Source organism: Neolamprologus multifasciatus, chromosome 22, assembly GCF_963576455.1.
Source record: "Neolamprologus multifasciatus chromosome 22, fNeoMul1.2, whole genome shotgun sequence".
In the NCBI taxonomy this organism is placed as follows: domain Eukaryota; kingdom Metazoa; phylum Chordata; class Actinopteri; order Cichliformes; family Cichlidae; genus Neolamprologus; species Neolamprologus multifasciatus.
In genome coordinates, this window is record NC_140459.1 from 29,177,765 (window position 1) to 29,190,221 (window position 12,457).

Genomic DNA, 12,457 nt, shown 5'->3' on the forward strand with positions numbered 1-12,457 from the left:
CTCGTATGAGCTCTGCCTTTTATGGACACAAAAACTTTTTAAACTGACTGAGATGTACCAGTACTCTGTCATTGCTGGAGTTTGGTGTAGCTCATCGCTCCCTGGTGAGAACCCACTAGCAAAAAATAAGAATAACCTATCAGAAGGCCAAGCAAACTCAGGCAAATTATTTAAAAAAAATAACAAACATGGATGGATGCCTTTTCAGGATTTTAGAGATGGCCTGCTGTGTCACATTCTGATATTCTGATCTAGATTATACTTCAGAAAAGATGAATCACTAAACAGAAGCTGAGGTTAATGTTCTCAGTCGAGGTTGAACCCCCCCCCCCCCCCCAAAAAAAAAAAAAAAAAAAAGAGTTTGGTTGATATGCATTAAAGAAGAATTCTCTCAGTGTAATGTTGACCCAAACACTAAAACTTACTTCTAACTAATCCCATCACTGTCACTACTGCTACAGGAAGACTTTATCAAATAAGAAAAGCTTATTTCAGGGCACTTGCTCGAACAGCTAACCTTGTTGGTTTTCTTGGGAGTACAGTTTCTTACTGCCATCTGATCTCACTCTGAGAAGCTTGGAGTGTAGCGCTTCAGTCATACATCAGTCTCCCAAAGTGCTGTGAATTTGGGGAAAAAAAGGTACTGTGGACTCTTGCATGGTTTAACAGTTTATCCAGTCAGAAACACACACACACACACACACACACACACACACACACACACACACACACACACTGAGTGTCCCCTGCATTTACTTAGTGTTTACTATCAGTCTGACAGCTGGAATGAACATGCATTAAGGCCCCTTCAGACTCAATAAGAAACACGTCTTTCTCTCTTGAATGGCTGTTGGGACAATTTTCTACAAGCTCTTCTTAACTGCCTGGCATCTCACATCTCTCTCCATCCTCCCATCTTTATCACCTTTTCTCTCCCCGTGGTTCTCCTTCTCTCTGTCTGTTGTCTTCTCTCTGAGAAGTGTGAATCCAGATTGAGTCATCCGCTTCAGTCTTTTCTATATGGAGCCTCTTCATTTTCGTCTTCTCCTTTTTCTCTTCTGTCATTTTCGTGTCAGCGTGTGAGTGTCTGTAAGGGTCAGATTGTCAGTGTGTGATAGACCTAATAGGTCTGTGGTTGAAGCCGACATGTTTGCGTGTCTGTCTGCGTGTGCGTTTGCACTGTGTGTTGACGTGAATGAAATGTCGAAGACGTCATCATGCAGAACAACAGCATGTTGCCACACCAACTGATTTTTTAGCTAAGAGCTACAGAGCTGACTTTCTGGGCTGTACACTAGAGGGAAACAGCAGCATTTAGGCATTAAAACATACTCATATTAGTACATTAGGAGGTGATGCTGATTTCTCATTGAATAGGATCTTTTGTTAGGTTGTTAGGGATTTATTATGTCCCTCTGGAAACTGGTAATCTTGGATTCAGGATTCACTGATTAATCTGACTTGAACATTTAGAAAGAGCATTTAACAGTGTCTTTGCTTGCTAATGACATTCTCCATGGGGGTTTAGCACGTTGAGGAAAATTATTTGGTTGGTTGCTGGCAGTCACTAGTGTGAAATTGGTGAAATCATCCTTGCGATTGCTTTGGTTACTAGCAGGTCACCACAGTAACCAGTAATTTGGAAGATGCTGACTCCATCACTCTGCAAACTAGGATGGAAACTGCAAACTGCAGTGAAACGGTGACCACAAACCCAGACTGTTCCACTTCAAAGTAAACGGTACACGTTTTGAAATGTGTCGATTGGAACTCAGTCGCAACTGTGAAGGTTAACATTGTTCGGTACTGGTTACAGCTTGGAGAGTAAGTGGCAAGGGTTTCCTGACAAGTGGGTGTCTCCCCTGCAGACTTTTAAGGAGTGCATTAATCAGCTGGCAACTAAATTAATCACAAAAGATTTTTTTGGTGCATCATCTTTGTGACACAGCCACAACGTCTACGAGCCACTCACCAAAAAAAAGCCCAAACAAAGTGCAGAAAATTAAAGTCCAAACCTAAAGATTCTCCAACTGCCACACCTCCAACTTCCTAATGTGGCCTTTGTAGGTCTGTTAACCTCAGATCAGTAACAACAAAGGAAACTGCATGGATTGGAAAGATACAGGAGACATCTGACAACACTGCGTATTATTATTATAATTAGTATAATATAATTATATTCTAATGATATTTTGAGAAAGTTTTGGCTGGCCAGGTTACAAGATGAGGAACTGACTAGAGAGGGAGCTGAATATTTTCTTGTTATTTATTGTCACAAATACATTTTTATTAATTTATTTAAGGAAATGTTGTTGTACCTTTTTTCAGGCACACTTATGCACATGCACGCTCCCCCCGTCCCTGCTACCCGCCACAATCACAAACTAGTTGTCTAGGAAACACCGTAATTCCTGTTTAACATGCTGATGAAGAGTAACGATTTCTGTCTTAGTGTGCAGCTGTGTCATCCTAATCCACATTTGGTACCATTTTTGCGGCAGTGTTTCTGTCTCTGTGTTTGATGGGCACAGGCGTTGTTTTGGGCCAGGCACCGATCTTTGATTGATCAGTTATTTTGTAGTTAGTAGAGCAGCTGACCGCAGCAGCTGACCTTTTTAAATCACTTAAGTGGGAAGTGAGTCCGGGGTGTGGAGTCTGTATTTCATGCATTCTTATGATTGCCTTTTTCTTTCTTCAAGTACAAATGGCACAGCCTTAAGCCCTCACATAAGCCTAACTAAGGCAGCCTAAACAAAAAAAGGACATGGGCGCCTGTTAATCTGTGTTCTCAGTCTTGGCTCTGCAGAAATCGGACTTATTTGCAATGAAAGGCGGCCTAAGCCAAGAAAAAGAAACACTGTAGCTCTCCATAACGTCCATTCCCAAAATCTCTGCCCCATTAGATCTCTGCTTCTGTAGGATGAGCTCAGAACACAAGAACCCAACCTCGAAATGATTACAGTGAACCCTAACGTTGTTTGTTTTTGTGAGTTGTGAGCCATATGTATTCTGATTCTTCTAGACGGAATAAGAATCCAGCGTCGTCGCTCGACTGACTAGTTTTTGCTTCTTGCCGTCTTTCTCTGGAAACTCTATTATCTGCTACATTTGCTTCACTAACAGAGGGATAAAAGCTCATCTTCCCCAGTAGGAACTGAGAAACAACACTCCAACTCTGTGGATTGTGTGTGTGTGGACGCGCCTTGGAGCGTATAATCCAAAATAAATTGCTTGTGGCATAACTTGTTTTTTGTTGTCTTTGCTACCTTAGTCAGTGATGTACACATTTGTTCAATTAAACACTGAGTCATTTAGACTCAGACCGTTAAGAAAAAGTGTGCATATTCATTTAATGAACACCAAACTGACTATACCTTACTTTTCTGAAGCTAATTAAAGGTTTGTGTGTGTGCTGACCTGGATATTTTGAAGGTTATTATAAGTTGCAGAGACCTCTGTCAGTTGGTTTGCATTACTCAGTGCTCCCTACATAATTAATATTATTATTGTTGATACTTGTTTTTATTATTTAAAGTGCTTTGCATCTCTGCACACAGTGGAAAAACTCACCTGTTCTCACATGAATGTAATGGCAAGGCAGTACTGAATTTTAGATGGCAGTAGGAGCGTGGATCACTTATGACTGAGCAGCTCAGACGTTACTTTCAGGTGAGAGCAGTGCACAAGCACCACCTATTATTCATGTTAAGCTGTATCTCAGTTGCAGTACCATGTTTTATGCTTGTTTTAGCTGCAACATTTTTAATGTTATAAAAGGAAACAGATAGCTTGAGCTAGCTTTTAATAGAGAACGTGGGCATGCTGAGCATGCTAGCTGCAGAGTGTTACTGCAACGTTTTGCCGATTTGAGATACGGGACTGAAATAATCTGGCTAATTTGTTTTTTTGTTGCTGTTTTTTGTCAGTGAACAGTCTTCACATTTTATGTTGTGCAGTGCTTATCGCTGCTATTCTTAGTTGTTGTGCTTACTCAAGTGTTACTGGCTGATGCAAATGAGCTCAGAGTAACAGCCAACTGCCAGCTGATGGTAACACCAGACAGCCTGTTTTGTGTTATAGATAAATAAACACCACTGCACACCTACAGTGATATATGACCAGAGTGTGCAGAGTGTTCATTTGAATGGAAAATTATGGAAATGGACATATCAACGTGTTTAAGCTGAAATATTGTGCTGTTTTGAGAAAATAAATATTTGCTCATCAGCACGTCTAAAAATCAGCAAAAACCTGCATCTACAAATCATTGAAACAGTTTCAGAATAATGTTCGTTAGCACAATATTGTGAAGACTTCAGTATCTCTTGTGAATATATCATCATGTACAGTGCTTATTATAATCAAAAGATTCAAAGAATCTGGAGGAGTCGGTGGGCTTCAACTTCTGAAAAGCTATCATCAATGCTGATAGGTATACACGGGGTTTTAGAGAAACATGCTCTCACTGAGATGACCCTTTTTTCAGAGAAGGCCTTGTATATTTCAGCAACACAATGCTGAACTGCATACTGCATCACTTACAACAGCATGGCATTATCGTAGAAGAGCCACTGAGACTGCAGGCAGTGGTGCTGAGCTGCCTGCAGTCTCAGGGGGTTTCAGATTGAAAACAATTTGAGAATCACGAAATGCAAAATAAGTTAAAATGTGACCCAGGACTGTGGAGCAGCTAGAAATCAGGACAGAGCAAAATCCCAAAAGTCCAGCAGCTGCTGTCCTCGGTTCCCAGATGTTTATGTACTGTTAATAAAAGAGAGAATGCTACACGGTGACCCTTAGACACGTTGCTCCATTCAAACTCAAAATGACCTTATACTTTCTTTAAAAGTCTTTTTTCAGTATGTTTTCTACATTCTGTGTAAATGAAACACAGGTTTATGAGAGTTTACATTTCATACACTGTCCCAATTTTGGTGAAATTGGCGTTGTACTCTAAAGGTTAAAGCAACTCTAAACTAAAAAAGTCAAAGGTGTCTGCATTGCTGAGTATATGTAGAGAGGAGCAGTAAAAGGTAACACCTCAGTGTCTTCAATTGCTCCTACAATAATGAATCCTTTTTACAGCCTTCCTTTTCTCTTTGACAGCTGTTAAGAGAATTCCTTTTTGCTTTTTAACCTGATAAGATGACAGCCACCCTTTTCAAAGCGGGGTAATGCTAAAACAACCTGTCACCTATTGACGTCCCTCATTACTTTTTCTCTGCTCTACAGCACTTTCACCTTGTCACAGCTATGCAGAGTCTAAAATATTTCTGCAGTTTGCAGTGATTTGGGGATCAGTGGCCTCTTCCTGTATGACTCACTGCTATAAAGTAAGACAGGATGATATTTCAGCCATTACACTGACCTCACACTCTGAGGATTTTGTGGCCACTTGGCTGTGGCAGTATTGGCTGTGTCCTGGTGTCAGAGTGTGAAAACTGTCAGACAGGGCCATGAGTCAGGAATGGCGTCATGAAGGCACTGCAGTGGTCCTCTGTGGTGTGAATATGTGCTCGGAGATGGGAGTAATGGGCCATTTTATGGCCAATATAGCGGAGATGCTGTCATGGGCTTAGCTCACATTAGGTGATCATGGAGGTACAGCAGAATGATATCAGTCATTATGGGAATGGAAAGTTCTCTAGTACTGTGTATATGTTTGTTATATATTTCCTCTGCTATAACTTTCTATTCAGTACTTCATTAACATAGAAACCACCTTCAGTTAGTTACACATTTCTGCGTAATTGTACACGGTAATCTAACTTTGCTAGATAAACAATACAGTTTAATCGTTTGCATAAATTTGGTGTTACAAATTATATACATAGTCAATATAAATAGGGATGCTAGCCTCTTGCTAACATTAGCACTACTGTAGGGAAATGTCAAAACAGACCACTAGCAGTAATTTCCACTTACTGAATGTGTCTCCTCGTTGGTGACGACAACTTAACTTCCATTTTATATGTCCACTTTTACTTAACTTATTTTAGTAGCATGTGGAGAATAGCATTTGTTCTAGGAGGCCAATCAAGCTTAGCTCTGTCGCTAATCAGCTGATCCCCATGTTAGCTCACATAAGCTGATGGCTCAGCTAATACCCTTCTCTATTGGGAATTCATATATAATGCATGCTTTAGCCCGACTGCAGCTCATGCTGCCTTGCAAGGCACTTTGCAACCCACCCCCACTTTAGCTGCTCAGCTAAATCAATTTAATCTGTTGCCATTGACTTGTTTTATTTGTCTTAAGGTCCTGCTACTGACTCAGAACACAGTCATGGTGCCAGAAATAAATGATTACATAACAAAACAAATAAGAATAACAAATGAAATGTGTTTAAAAAGTAATCTTTAAGGATTAGGCACAGTGTATTCCTGTCACCATGTAAAAGTGCTGTAGCACAGAGAAAAAGCAACAGTGGATGCCAATAATTGACAGGTTGTTTTAGCGTTACCGTGCTTTGAATGGAGTAGCTGTCATCTTATCAAGTCAAAAAGCAAAAATGAATCCTCTTATTGCTGTCAAAGAGCAGGAACAAGAAAAGATAATAAAAAGCAGGAGCCTTAACACTAAACTGAATAAGGTTGATGTTTATCCTTTTATTGCAGTTCTCTACATTTACTGTGCCCTGTGGACATCTTTGAATATATTTAGTTTTCAATAGCTTTAACCTGTGGAGTGGTTATAATTGAATTCAGCATGTGTCAATTACGAGAGCAATTTTAAGGCATTTCCTGTGTTGTGGACGGGTTTATTTTGGTTTCCGACAGCTCTTTTGTATTCCCATAGAGGCCCACACATGCGAATTAATACCGTTTATAAAGTGCATATGCAAATATTATAATTGCCAAGTACTTTGCGACAAATAGATTAAACAGCAACATAATTAGCTACCTCTTAAGTGAGTCTCCACAGATTTTAACTCCATACTTGGACTGCTGCTGTAGTCCTTGTTTCGTCTGCAACCTCTTTGAACTCTTTATAGCGGCATATAAACGAGTCCATCTGCTGCATGTTTCCTAAGAGTGCTAGAACTAAGTGCTAAAGTCACATATACACACGTATATTGTGCAAATCTCTGTTACTTTATTGTTAGCATTAAACTTCAGCAGCTCAATTGAGGCTAGAATAAATGACAGCTGCAAGTGGTTAGACTGACTAAAAATTTAATAAAATCTTCTTTTTAATTCAGGATATAAACATAAGCCACTTAGCCAACCCAGTATCACTGCAGAACATGTAATAGACATGCATGCAGAACTTGGATTACCATCAGGGGGGGATAATATATTTAACCTCCTAGGACGTGGCGTCCACATATGTGGACATCACATTTTGGGTTATTTAGACCAAAACTTTGCTCTTCAAGGGCCTGATATCCACTTACGAGGACATTATACTGCTACTATCGAAATTGTAAACGACTATCCTCATATGTGGCTCTCATTTTTCAAAAATCAAAGCTAAAATCAGGTAAAAAAAAAAAAATCTGGTAATTCTTTGTTTTTACATTCTTTGGGTCCCAATATGCCCAAATATCAAAGAGAAATAAAAGATGCATGCCGTGGAAGAGTTTGGGTCTTAGGAGGTTAAAGCCAAGAAGTTGGTAGTGAGCAGAAATGGTTAAGCTAGGTGCTTAAATGCATATACTTATAAATCCCTCTGCTGTTACTGCAGCTTCCTGCAACTTCTGCATGTGGGTACATGTAACACTTTGGAGAGGCAAAGTGTGGACACTATGGACCGCCATGTGTATTACATGCTTTACCGCAATATTGGATTGTAATAGTAATATTGGAAGAGCACTAATTAACAATAAACTGCAGTGGTCCCAAAGCAGAGCCTTGGGGCTTTTTTTTGTTGATTTACCGCCTGTACAACACTGAATTGCCTTATTACTTCAGTACATGTGCCCTATACTATGCAGTGATTTTATTCAGGGTACATTTCTGTTATCTAGATTTACTGAACCTAACATTGGTGATCAGGAGTCGGGAGTCGTGTGATCAAGTGGTCGCACGAAGCTGGTTATCTGCTCACTAAGCTAACACAGGTTTCCCCTGCACGTTCACACTAAAGGGTTGCATCTGACCAATCACAAAAGGGCCTTTCACGGATCATATGACTCTTTTTCCACAGAAAATGATCCCTGAGTGCCACCTACTCCAGAGATGTTATCAAATGTCGATAAAAATCTCAAAGAGCATAAAAATATAATATGCAAGACGGGTGTAAAAAGGATGAAATAACAGAAAGTTCTTCAGTTAATCTGGTGATTAACTGATAATACAAATTTCATATAAGGTGAGCAAATATAGTGTAGGTGTTCTGTTTTAGGATCAGATATTAAGGCTACAACATTAAAATTGTTGTAAAATTGTTTGGTGCCAACAGAAGGAATACAGATGAATCTAAAAATCTATATTATTTATTTCTGATGCTCATGAGGGAAACACGATATTAAGAACTTTAGACCTTCTTACTGTTCACGCATGAAGGTCTGAGGAATCTACCAGGAATGGTGACGCTATTTTCTGGAGAATTGATTGGTCATCAGTCAGTGATTTCATACCTGTTGATCCCTAATCTAGATGTTCACAGCATAAATTACCATGGCAAATTATCCTGATTAGAACTGAACCGCCTTCGTAGGATTAACTGTAAAGTTATCTGGATAAGCCAAAATCTGTCTTCACAGGGCTTCTGATCTAAGCTTAAGTCAGAGTATTAAACGTCATTGATATAAACTAAAAGCAGAAGTTCCAAAGCATTAAATCTAAAATCAAACAGGAATAATATTAATATTTAGATAGTAAGACACACTAAGATGAATGGAATCAAACTGTCTTAAAAAATAATGATCAACTTTTTAAGCAAGAGGAATATAAATAAACGATTACTGTGTGACAGAGCGCCATGCTAAGATGATTTATGTTGACATGCAAAGCCACAGGAAGGCAGCAGGGCTTTCTCTGAGTTTGGCTGTGTGTAAGTAATTCCTTGTTTGCATCCATCCTCAGAGACCGAGCTTGTTGCAAGTGCTCAGGGGCATCACTGCTATTGCTGTTGTTTCTGCAGCACCTGTGTGGTCACCCTCCCGCTCTCTCTTTCTCTCTGCTTCTCTTCAACAGAGGTGAGGCATCATGGGGAAACACAACAGCAAGCTGGCTCCAGAGGTCCTGGATGACCTGACCAAGAACACTGAATTCAATGAGGCAGAGCTCAAGCAGTGGTACAAGGGCTTCCTTAAAGACTGTCCCTCTGGCATTCTGAACCTGGAGGAGTTTCAGCAGCTCTATGTCAAGGTGAGAGTAAGCCGTCTCAAGCATTGCCTCCTCATTCTCTCCCCATAGTTATATAAAGAAAAAAAGTTACATCTGAGATGACTCATAGCATTGTTGTGCTGTTATATAGAAAGCCTTTGTTACTGAGGCCGACTAATCAATTGTTGAGTGCACATAAAAGAGGAGGAGCCTGTATTAATGCCTCTGTTGCTGCCTAAAACTGCCTCCAAAAATATTTGGAGCTTTCAAAATGCCACAGTGCCGCAAAGAGGCCTGCTGATTTTTCATTGGTTGGATGGGGAAAAGATATTTTTAAATCAATTTTGCATATCCTCTCAGGCTCATTCACTCCCACTCCCACTTTTAAAGGGCACAGAAAACAACTGCAGTTTGTACGGATAATCTCTCCAAAGTTCTGCTGGCAGAAGGAGGAAAAAAATCCTTTAATAAGCAGCATGTCATTGCTAACAGGTCTTCCATGGGTCTCTTACAGCCAGCTACCGACATCCTTTAAAAAATATTTTGTTCTTAGTCAGTGCTGGAAAGGTAAATGCTGCATTTGCAAATTGCACTTTGTGTATACGTGGCCAAAGAAAAAAAGAAATGAGGCTAATTTTCAAGCAATTAATGCTTAAAATCAGAGCTGTAATTGCTGCTCAGTTTGGTGTACGGTTTAGTCCATATTATAATCATAATCGTATTTATACACTGACAGCTTTTGTTATTTTAGCAGTTATGTGAAACATATTAAGAGTTTTATGTATATGAGGGGTTAACTGCAGACTCCAGGTTTGAGCTGTTGAACAGAAGTATTGCATTAACTGTATATTTGGGGCTCTGTGACTTTTGTCTTCAGTAATTTAAATTTATGGCTGAGATCAGGTTGAGTTTAGGTGACTCACTTGACTGCTGTAAAATATTCAACTCCTTTACCTTCAAACACTCGTGGGTTTCATCCAGTTTGTTTGAATCGCTGTCAAAGGGTCATCACTGTGAGGTGACATCTTATTAATTCTGCTGCATTTGGCTGAATTTTAGCTTTGGTATTGGCACTTACAGATTGTACCACATCAACCTCCTAACTTACATGAGCACGACTGAACAAAACAAGAACTGAACAAAATATACTTTTCTTTACTTGGAAGAAAAGCTCTCCATAAAGTTTGTCTTCTGTGGATGTCCAACACTTGCACTTTACATTATTTTATCATGGTGGTTTTATTGCACCCAGGATACTCCACACTAGAGATTTACCCACTCCTAATGTCCCTGCTGTCTCTCTGATGGACTTGTCTTGTTATGGAGCTTTAGGGATGTCTGTTTTACTTATGCTGAGAGTGCATTTGATTACAGCAGTGGCGTCCAGACAAAAGTACTACACTAACATCATAGCCCAAATCTGTCTATGTAACAGACTTTGAATGAGTTTACTCATTGAGATGTGCTTTTAAGCCCACATTCATGATCTACCTTTAACTTAAATAGGTTTCGGTATATAGCTAAAACAATGTTGGCCTTGTTACTCAAAAAAAGTAATGTCTTTGATGTGACTTATTACTTTTCTCAAAGGTAATGCAGTATGTTGCTTAGGGCTGTTTGATATAACGATATATATCGGATGACGATATAAAAACGTCTATCGTTTCATTTTATGCTATCGTTTGTTTGGTGGTGTCGCAAAATAAACGGTTTATGGCAATATTTTTTCATCCTTTTGATGGTCACTGTAGTGGCTATATTAATTTCTTCTTTCTCTTATATTTAATATAACCACACTACTGATGGACAAGCGCCTGTTTTATGCATTGTGGTTAGCAACAACGACGGTAACAGCATCGCGTGTCCGCTTGTTTATGTTCCGCATAAACCTTTCACAATAAAGCTCAAGATCCTGTTGAGACTTTTCAAAATAAACAGAATCACGTGAAAGAGCAGATTATTTACGGATGAGAAGCAAAAAAGAGCCGTCCGGTGCTAAAAAATAAACCTTAGACTCAAACGTTAGAACAGGCTTTTCCCTGCAGCACGCCGTGTAATAAATACTCACAAAGAAAAAACGGCGGGCGTTACAACTTATGTCTAAAAATGTATAGTTTCATGCTTCGGTTAAAACACTCGACTCCAGGTACACGACGCCCAGCTGGAAACACTTCCCGCAAGTCGAGCTGCCCGAGATTCACATAATTTACAGAAAATATTACATTTTTGTGATTTATATCGTTATTGGGACAATAGAATTCTTATATCAGGATATGAGATTTTGGTCATATCGCACAGCCCTAATGTTGCTTATTTACTTGTCGGAGAAAGTTGTTACATTACTTTGGCATTAGTCCGTAAAAGTAACATGCTAGTACTTTTAATGTTTTATACACAGCACTGGCTAAAGCTCAAAAAGATGAGTCTGTGTCCAAAAATATACACAAATACAAAATTTTATTAAAAAAAAAAATTATTTATTGAAATTTAAAAAAAAGCATGATTTTAAACATTAAAATAATGTAAAACAAAAGTAAGGAATGTAGGGTTGGTTAAACCTTTAGGCATTTTTTAGGGTACTGAACATATTGGTTCTACCAAGTAAACAGTGAGATTAAATCAGTCAATTGCAAATTAAATGATGGGTAAGCTTTTGTCACCTGACACTGTCACCTTTGTTTTCAGAGCAAGTACAGTATAGAAAAAAGGGGTATCATTTGGTACTGGTACCAAAGGGAATATACCAGTACCAGTACTGGTTGAGAGATGAATGCTACTCTACCCTAAAGTAACATTAATGATCTTCAGCAGCCATGCTGTACTGCATTTGTTTATTCATCAAGGATAGTATATACTTCAACAGTCAACAGTTGAACCTAAAGTGGCCAATGCGGTCAATGTAAAATACCACAAATGTCTCATTGCAAACTTTTGTTTTTCTCATTTTTAAACTGCAGTTTTTCCCATATGGTGATGCTTCCAAGTTTGCTCAACATGCGTTTCGGACGTTTGACAAAAATGGCGATGGGACCATCGACTTCAGAGAGTTCATTTGCGCCCTGTCCATCACCTCCAGGGGTAGCTTTGAGCAGAAACTCAACTGGGCCTTCAACATGTACGATCTAGATGGAGATGGAAAGATCACACGCATGGAGATGCTGGAGATCATCGAGGTGTGTCTGTGT

General features: G+C 39.3%; 1 protein-coding gene across 1 annotated transcript in view; it reads left to right on the forward strand.

Annotated features, from left to right (window-relative positions):
• The window catches only part of LOC146493697 (hippocalcin-like protein 4), a 28,516-nt gene that overhangs the window by 10,761 nt on the left and 5,298 nt on the right, over nucleotides 1-12,457 (forward strand). Inside the window, exons 2-3 of the mRNA XM_085148784.1 lie at nucleotides 9,141-9,314; nucleotides 12,230-12,445. Of these exons, the coding sequence (XP_085004910.1) occupies nucleotides 9,153-9,314; nucleotides 12,230-12,445 (378 nt within the window). The 5' untranslated portion in view covers nucleotides 9,141-9,152. The remainder of the gene's footprint in view (nucleotides 1-9,140; nucleotides 9,315-12,229; nucleotides 12,446-12,457) is intronic.